Genomic DNA, 9,486 nt, shown 5'->3' with positions numbered 1-9,486 from the left:
TAAAAAAATGAATTTCGCTCTTACTTTATCTTCTTTTGAGTGTGAATGTGTGTGTGTTTTGTTTGTATGCTAACAGGTAAGCTATCGCACAAACAGATGATGGAAGGTGGGTGCCATCGAGGCAGGTGAATGGCAAAAGTCTCTGCCATGCTCCCGCAGAAAGCGTGTTGAAAACTGCTTTCAAGTCGTGCTTGGGTTTTCCGACTACCTTAAATTCCCTTTATCATGCACACGTGACAATAATATCATTGCATGCGTAATGCGATGTGTGTATGAATAGTTGAACTTTTTTGAAAATAAAGATCTAATTTAAGCTCGTGTGAATCTTGAAATTTTAGAGACTCCCTTTTATAATCGATCGACCGGACAGGAATATTCGCAGCTATCAGTGAGACAGAGCTTACAGGCTTGAGGTTCATAGGCGATGCTCACGTAAAGGCTCAAAGCACGCCGAAGGAGGAGGTCCAGACGGCCTCACCATCCATCCACGGAATCGTCGATCAGGCCCGAGCCTCCGTGTCAGCCGAATAGTTGGCGAATCAAGAAGTGCGGTGCTCGGTACTGGCCTTGGCGTTACGAGATCCATACGGGCAAAATCATGCTTAACAGGTCGCATGATGTGCACGTTCCACGACGGAGACTTCCACAAAAGGACATTGGTCTGTCGTCTATCGCCTAGCGGGCTCGACCGGTACACGAGATTTCACGGTGGAGGAAAGCGAACAGTCGGGAGCAAGGAGAACCCAAGTACGCACGTACGTACGTACCCACTCTGTCAGAAAGCTTGGACAGACAGGGGGGCACGTAGGTCAAAAAGGTCGTGCCTCAGTCTATCGTATGCTCCCCAAACAAAAAGAGGGAAACAAACGACACACAGAGAGGAATACGACAGGTGGCCACGGGTAGAACGTCGATGGGACGTACCGAGAGGGGAAAAGAGGGGCCCGGGGGGGAGGAGGACAATGTGTTCGCTCAGCACGTAGTGCGGCGATGGCTCAGCTACATACCGCGGACTGTTCACATACAGCGCACGCTCTCCATATCGAACGGGCAAAACACATGCATCTATGGACGATGGGGATTCGGAGGACAGCAATGGACGGTGACAAGTTCATGTCACTTGTCGTCCTATGTAAAGGACTTCTGTTCCCCTCTTCTTCTTTTTTCGCGATTTGATGATCGTACAGGAAAACTCCATGGCACTTTTAAGGCGACCAGACGACATCGTCGATATGAGCTTGCAAAGGTGAAGATTTACAAGTGTTTTGATCCAAGGCGACCTCGTCGGTTAGCTTTGTTTGAAGACAAAGAAAATCAAGGGCATTTACAAAGAGAAGAAAATGTTCTTCATGACCAAAACTCCATTTGGCCCACATCTTCTTCCTATCCTCCAAACAGGATGAGGATGTAGGCGAACTTGAATTGAACACAGGCTTCAAACGTCCAAATCCGGCATCCGAGAGAGAGAGAGAGAGAGGGATGATGAAGACTTAGTTTCGATGACCGACCCCAAAATGAAACCTGCCAGCCTTCCTATCATTAAATGCGTACTCCAGACGCAGTGGCCCAAGAGGTGAATCCACACGGATGCCGACCCCGTATCCATAACCGCTTCCGGGCTTGAACCTTGCACCAGCCGGATCACCTATAGAACAAGGCGAGGCGACTTAGGATTAGTTCTGCCAAAATCTGACCAACATATAAACAACTTAAGGAATTTGAGCAAAAAATTATGCATTTTGATTTTATGCGGAACTAGAGATAGGAATTTTTTGTGATGATTTTTACTGGAATCTTACGCAGATCCTGTAATTTAACAAACATAAATCATTTGCAAAATGTTCAATCAAGCTCTAGCAGGTAGGGATGTTAAAAAATTTTCACTTGTGTATGTGCGTGTGCATGTGCGAATGCAACGAGAGAGAGAGAGAGTACCGGGGACAGTTGGACCTGATCCTAGATCATTCCCGTAGTCTGCAAACAGAGCTCCACCAACGGGCCCCACCTGAAGGACGTGAAGACAGAAAACTGATGGTTAGCATACTGATGGCTTCACATCCATGGCATTTTCATAAGTGGGGACATGGTACGCATGCCCATAGTGCATGCGTCACAGAGAGAAAGGGGCATTATGCTCTTTTTAAACAATATTGCAATCATCAAAGGAAGAATGTAACTATTAAACAAGTATTCAAATTCCAGTTAAGAGTACTTCAAAAGAGAAATTCAGTCCCAAAATTAACCATCTGTGACAGTGAAAAATATGCAGTGACATCACAAAACCAAAGTAGTATGCTCTAGTAAATGATTGTGTGATAACATCTAGTCACCTAAACTCATGATTCGAGGTGAAAAGAAACCACCTTAAGAGGAACCACAAACAACTAAACAGAAAGATAAAGAAAGCAGTTCAGTAGTCATGGTGACCCAGATTGAGGCCCAAGGAAAGAGGAAAATGATTAGCCAAAGAGCAAAATTGCACAATGACAAAAGTTACCCACCAGATGGAATGAAACTTCACCAGAGCCAACAACATAAGATCTGCCAGAGGCAACAGCACCTTCTTCATAGCCTCTGACACTATTTGTTCCACCAATGGCAAATGCTTCATGAGGAGAAAAATTACCAACTACATGCCCACCAGACAAACTACAAACGGAACAGACAATCAATCAGAAAACAATTTTCATCATCATAGAAAAGGTATAGAAGATGCTTAGAAACAGCAACTTCACAGAGTTAAATACACTCCCAAGTTCAAGGCTTCTTTTACTGTGAAGCCATCTGGAAGTTCCACAATGCTCTGAATTTTCATACACAGGGCTATCTAGAGTCTCTTAAAAGACAATCATAAATTGGCATGATACCTTAGAACAAAATGGGCAGGACCAATTTCTATGCCTTTACGAGCACGGGCATTCACTCTGTTAAAGAACAGCCACTCCGGCAAAACAGGAATTCCTTGTTCCATGTTGAATGCAAACTGTTAATACCAAAAGATTAGAACCCACAAGACAGCCAAATCAGTGCATTGAAGAAATAAAATTTGTCTAACCATTGAAGACCCACGATCGCCAGAACCAGAGTAGACCGTCTCAAGTTTGGCCAGTAGACTATCATCATGAGTATTCCCACTGGACAAAGGAGAGGGAGGGAATGTAGAGCCAAAATAAAAAGGAAAAATCTCAACCAAAACGAACAAAATTTCCAATACATGACGTAGAGATACCTTGCAGTAAGAGGGCTATTGTAGAAATCCTTAATTACTGGGGTTCCTTTGTCATCACGAACACCTGAACGCTGAAAATTTACCCAAAAAGGTGACACACAAGATAAATTTAAAGCATGAAATAGGGAAGACAAAGGCACGAGACTTCTATACTTTGGCTGCATCAACTCTAACAAAATGTAGATTCCAACCAACAAACTACAACAGCAAAGGCATTTCCCTTGCATCAGGAAACTGTTACATGCGAGTACAGCTTCCTTCTAATATGGAAAAAATACTCTTTGCCAAATTCAAGTTCCCAGCGACTCATGAAAAAAGTTCAAAAGCGACAAGTTTATTACTATCCCAACAACCGTTTAAGAATAGATATTCTAAGTTGATGTTATGTCAAAATATCATAGATGACATTTACATTCAAGCTTTAACAAAGAATTCTACTACCTAACAAATATAGCTCTTTAGCAGTCAACATAGAAATTCAAGAAGGTTCGACCATGTACCAGGAAAATTAGCCCGGCTGTACCACTCCACTTTGGCCTGATTGGACGACTGAATTCAACACCAGCTGTGACACGTCCAATTGTTAGGTTACCATGTTCAGCTTGGTTGTGGACATTTGAACCTGGAGTCCTTGAATTCTGTTGAAATATGTGGTGTTATGAATCAAGCTCTGACACCATGCTAAGATTTCAAGATTGCAACAGGGGGAGAGAGGTCACAAACCAATACACCTTCACTCAATTGACTTAATGCAAGGGTGAATAAATTCTTTTTCTAGAATAGACCATACAGAGAAAAGCTAACTTACCATATTCGAGTACCTAAACTCATCTAGTTACCATTACTCTTAATATACTAAATATTCTTCAAAAACCTCTAAACCAAAAAGCATCTATATAAGACCATAGCATAGGCAAGATTTAAAGAAAATTGTATACCATACCTGAACCATGATTGTTCTAGATGTCCGTTTGTCATCTCCTTCAATCCATGGATCTGTGTAGTTTATTCGGAATATTGAATCAAATTGCCCCCTCTCTAAGGATATGTTGAGCTTCTGGTTTCTCCCAAAAACATTCCTATGAGAATATGCAAAACTGCAATGGAAGTATGAGCAGGCATGAATTAAAATCTTCACCATGCAAAATCTGAAATCATGCAACAGTAAAAGCTTGTTACTTCATGCATATGTCCAATATTCCTCTGTCTTTTCTTCAGAAAAGAAAAGGAGATGCATTACGAGTTTGATCAGCACGGTGTTGGTTTTATTTGGTCTAAGTAATACATAATAGACTGAAGCAGTTCCCCTGCAATTGTCAACCTCGGAGCTCTACACTCCAGCTTCATTTAACTTTAAGTATATTTGAATTTACCAAATTGCTTAAACGGCATATCCCAAAGACGTAAAAGCATAATTTTCATGTGATTAAAATCATTCCCTCAAGACTATGCAACCATAAAGTAAAATCAAGAAGCGATGCATAGGGTGTCCTCATTTTACCTTCCAATTAACCCTGATAAGGGCCCACTTGTAATCCTGCAATGTAAATACCACGACGTCAAAAGTTATATCAGAAATGAGTCAAAAATCAATAAAACTAAAAAATAAGTACAAAAATATCAATGCATAGGAAAATCCTAGCGTAATATTCATGCAGGCGAATGTGTCCTACCCAGTTGATATGCCACCACCTGCTGAAAAGCCTCCACTTTTACGCTCAACAACATTCATCACAAGGTCAACCTTACCGGTATCTATAAGACAAGAAAATTGTAAGTTTCATCATGTCAATAATTACAGAAATACACAAAAGCCCAAATACACAGATTAGGAAGCACTTAATTTCTTAATATTTATCAAATATTATAAGATAATAATGTCAAACGAGAATAGAAGTCAACCTGAAAGTAGGACAACAATACAAGTCTAGGACAATACAGGAACTCCTCATTATCCACATGCTTCTAGATCTAGAACTCCTTGATTTCCAATTCATCCAACAGCTCTTTCTCTCAAAATGGGATTCTTTACTTAACAATGCGTCAGTACAATAAGATCATTAATAAAATTATCAGCTACAATTACCAATCATTGCTTTTAAAGTTCAAGCCTGATTCGGGGAAATTGCATATGTGAACGGTTCATATTAAAGAACTAAAAATTGTATCAGATAGCCGTAAAAGAAAGATGCAGTCTATTGATAACCAAATTATGGAGCTCATACAGTCGTAGTCATCATTTACCACAAATTACTACTTACCCAAAAAAATGCCACAAGTTACCGACCAAAAAGAAAATTTACCACCATTTATGCGGGTCTTCTTGGTCATACTGAGCAACAGTTTCTAACCATGGCATCCAAAGACAAAAAACAGAAGATGAAATCTACTGCCTATTATAGTTGATAAATTACAGACTATCCAGTTAACATTAGTAACACCTCACCATGCTAGTATAGTTGGGGAAGGGGCTTTCATTAGCCCGTCTTAAGAAACATGACAAAGATGCAAGGGGGAAGAAGTCCATAAGAAGATTAATCAATGCAAAATTTTCAATTCACCTCCCACAGGCTGGGGTATAATGCTAACATCTTCCATGATTCCCATAGTTAATACAGTCTCTACATCTCTCTTCCCTTGGAGCATACTGTAAACCTGCAAGCATGTTAATCCCATTTAAAGCTTCTGTGCAAGATCAGCACCTGATGTACCAGCCACTATGCCCCCAACCCCACAAAATCAAAAAGTAAGCTTTGAGAAAGCTGAAAGAACCCCATAGTCTTCTTCGATTTCATTCTCATCCATCTCCCTTTCTCTCTCCTTATTTTTTTTTGGGGTATAGGACAGAAATTTTTTTAGATCCGTCATACCTGTCCCTTCTTGGTTGTGAGTTGTCTAAGTATTGTTTCTGGCTTTGTCTTCCCTGTAGTTGGCTCGCCACTGAAAGTTAAACAAAATGAATGTCTTATCAATTATTGAATAGTCAATTCTACAAAGTACATGCATGCATGTCAACAAATCCAATAGCACAGTCTTACGTCTTCCTGTCGAGGAATCGTATTGAGATATTGTTAACCTCAGCTTCTGAGATATGCATCTTTAAAATTCCTCCAGAAAGAATCTCCACATCAGAGACCTAGATTAACAATAGGTAGGAACAGACTATTTATTCATAGGAAGAAATTAACAGAGAATTTATTTGGAATCCCTGCACAATATAGGGTAAAATACATTATCAACAATGTAATGTGCAAGTGTGACAGCATACCAAGCCAAAGAGACCACGCTCAATGTACCAACCGTTGATGGAATTTATTACTTCATCCAATCTCCTAATGTTAACCACTTTTCCTGCACCACTTGACACAAAAATCAAAACAATGTAGACATCATTTGAGTGCTGTTCCATCCAGCAAAAAGAAAATAAACAAAAGGAGGTGCTATTGTACTCCATCAAACACAGTTTCCTAAGTATAATTGTAGGGAATATATAATAGAAAACCTACCATATCCATCCCGCAAAGCGTTCTCTAAAAATTTTGATGGAAGAACGTTAGCCCCCTCACATACCAATCCGTAGAACTCCTGGTTTGGTTCTACCTTGTGACACAAGAGAGAGGTGACAAGGATCACGACATCAGAAAAGCAAGATACAAGTTTTAGAACGAGCTTTCTGGTTCTTGACACTTTGAATACTGATGAAAGGAACCCAACCCAACTCTATCTTTGTTGCCACCGCGGGTAACATTTAGCAGGAAGATAGAATTTAAAAGCCTAGCCATACTGCTTCATCGTTTCCCAGTCAAGTCACCAGCATCTCAATGCAATATTCCAATTATATACAACAATATTCTTGTATAATTCAAAGAGAATAAACACATTGTTGTCTGAAACATCCGGCATAGACATCAAATTAATTAACCACCACCGGCAGTTACCCCAACAACAAACTACAAAGAGACAATGTATTACCTGAAACACCAATCTGATACCGTCCCGCGTGTCGACGGCCACCGGCATGCAAGAGCAAAAGTATCCGCTATCTATGATCCTATGGACATCCTCTTGAACTTCACGCACGGTGAGGGCCGAGTTGGGCCTGCTAGCTTTGAGCGCCTGCAACGCCTCCATTTCCAGGTCCTTCCTCTCGAGCTCCTCGCCATCCTTGTTCCTCACCAAAACCTCGCTAATCAGCACCCTCTCCTCGTCGTGCCGACTCACCGACTGCCCCTTCCGAGCCTCAAACTCCGACTGAGCCGACTCGACCGGCGGAACCGCGGGGCTCTCCTTGTATCCCGGATCGGCCAGGGCCGTGCCGTCCGGTTGGCTCAGCGACAGAGAAGCGGAACAGAGCGGGGGCAATTTCCTCGGCCGGGCCAGAGACAGCGACAGCGAGCTCAGGAGCGGCGACTTCGGGCCGAGCCAATGCTCGCGCTCGCGCTCGCGATGTTTGAAGGAGCCGATGAATCGAGCGAGCAAGCGAGCCGTTCCGGCGAGCGGCGACGTGGGATCATGGGATGCGGAAAGGAAATCCAAGAGCAGCGGCGGCGGCGAGAGGTGGCGGATCTTGACGGACGACGAGGTGAAGCGGACGCCGTCGTTGCGAGGCATTTCTCCGCCCGGCGATCGGCAATGGTGTGCCGGAAATGGCAGCGAGGCAATAAGCCCTTCGGATTCTAGGGTTTTAGGAACCGGCGAAGAAGACGACGAAGAAGAAGAAGACGCCGAAGCTGAACTGGGACTGGGGAGTGGAGTGACGGACTCGGAGTCGGATCTCGGAGCATCCGGATCCTGCCCATTGAAAACCGGGGTGAAAACGGGTCGGGTGTTCAGATCGGGTCAAGTACGGAGAGCCCGAGCCCGGCCTATTGGGCCATTTTCTGAGGCAGAGCCGCAGGGCCCAGGAGTTCTGCCCTCCTTGCTGGGCTTAGACAGAGATTTTGCCAGGGCCATAGCAATGAGTTTCATTTCATTTCTCTTCCTTCTCTTTTTCCTTTTTCTCTTTTGGTGAATTTGGTTTCCAACTCTTGCTTGAATTCGAGATTAATACAATATTTTTAATTTACCCAAATAGTCTTACCTTTAGAATACACAGATTAATTTTTAATACTTCAAATGCTTCAAGTCATGCAACAATTAATCAGTTCTCATCAGATACTTATAATACCTCATTTTCAATTGCATTGAATTACACCTCGATCATGAAAAAGCTTTCAATCCCCTGTCGTCAGCCCAAGGAATTTGCAACGGTGAGGCTCTGGGACTTCTTGCTTATTGAGACAAGAAGTTCAAGCGCTTGGCTGCCGTGCCAACCCATAAGTTTGGATGTGATTAGACCCCGTTCAAAAAGACTTGCCGACCGTATGGAGCATCGGGACCAATGGCATTCCGAACGGGCTAATGTGACCCTTTTTTTATGGAGTGGAATCGCTGTCGATCCACCACGCACGCCTAAAAAGTCATTGGACCAATTTTGCTCAAATATGGATCGCATTTTGAGCAAATCTGAGTGCGCGTCCCGAGTGGAAACTCAAAGGAGTCGGGAGTTTTGATGGTCGGACATGATTATAAACGGGAAAAGAAAAACACAGCCAACGTTACATCATCTTGTTGGAAAAATGATATGCCATTTTGTCGTGTACTAAAGGGGAATGCGGTGATGATAATATCTCCTCGTACGTTCGGTAATTCTCGAAATGAAGAAGAATTCATGGTTCAATCTTATCCTATTTAGAACATTTCGTTGAAAAAAATATTGAAAAATTATAAACCTACTATATCAGTACAAATACAATCATAAATCATTCAATTTGACTAATTAGTTATAATCATTTGCATATTCTTATCAATTAAGTTAATCTGGTTAATTTAAGTCGGAAATCATTAGCATAAATGTCGGTTGTTTTACTTGACATGACTAATGTTAACTTGAACATTTTTAATAATTTTAATAACTATTTCTAAAATTTTTGTTCTTTTGTTCTTATTTTGTTCTTTCTTTTTTTTTCCCCTCGTTTTGATAGGCAAGAGTTGCCAAACATTAGGCAAGGGCTAAAAAACCCTCATTGGCCACTGACAAGGGTTGTGAACCTTGCCAAATCTAGCCAAGTACCGACTCATCCAAAATGAAAAGAAAAATAATTAAAAAAATCAAATATTATATAAAAATGTGCATATTAGTACCGATCATGTTAAGTAAGACCATTAGCATTCATATCAGCAATTTAGGCCAAATCAACTGAATCAGTACGAATGTG

General features: G+C 41.7%; 1 protein-coding gene across 1 annotated transcript; it reads right to left on the bottom strand.

The window, feature by feature from the left end:
• Positions 1–1,203: 1,203 nt before the first annotated feature.
• On the bottom strand, positions 1,204–7,970 carry LOC104421534 (outer envelope protein 80, chloroplastic). The gene is made up of 16 exons (XM_010033517.3): positions 7,202–7,970; positions 6,736–6,829; positions 6,498–6,580; positions 6,268–6,365; positions 6,100–6,169; positions 5,791–5,884; positions 4,903–4,984; positions 4,731–4,766; positions 4,173–4,326; positions 3,730–3,867; positions 3,230–3,300; positions 3,056–3,134; positions 2,868–2,983; positions 2,502–2,649; positions 1,936–2,005; positions 1,204–1,645 (listed from the first exon to the last, which is right to left on the bottom strand). The coding sequence occupies exons 1-16, from the start codon at positions 7,838–7,840 to the stop codon at positions 1,491–1,493; spliced, it is 2,127 nt and encodes a 708-aa protein (XP_010031819.2). The 5' UTR covers positions 7,841–7,970; the 3' UTR covers positions 1,204–1,490.
• Between the last annotated feature and the right edge of the window lie 1,516 nt (positions 7,971–9,486).

The sequence above is a fragment of the Eucalyptus grandis genome, chromosome 10, assembly GCF_016545825.1.
Source record: "Eucalyptus grandis isolate ANBG69807.140 chromosome 10, ASM1654582v1, whole genome shotgun sequence".
In the NCBI taxonomy this organism is placed as follows: domain Eukaryota; kingdom Viridiplantae; phylum Streptophyta; class Magnoliopsida; order Myrtales; family Myrtaceae; genus Eucalyptus; species Eucalyptus grandis.
This window is presented reverse-complemented; position numbering and strand designations above follow the sequence as displayed.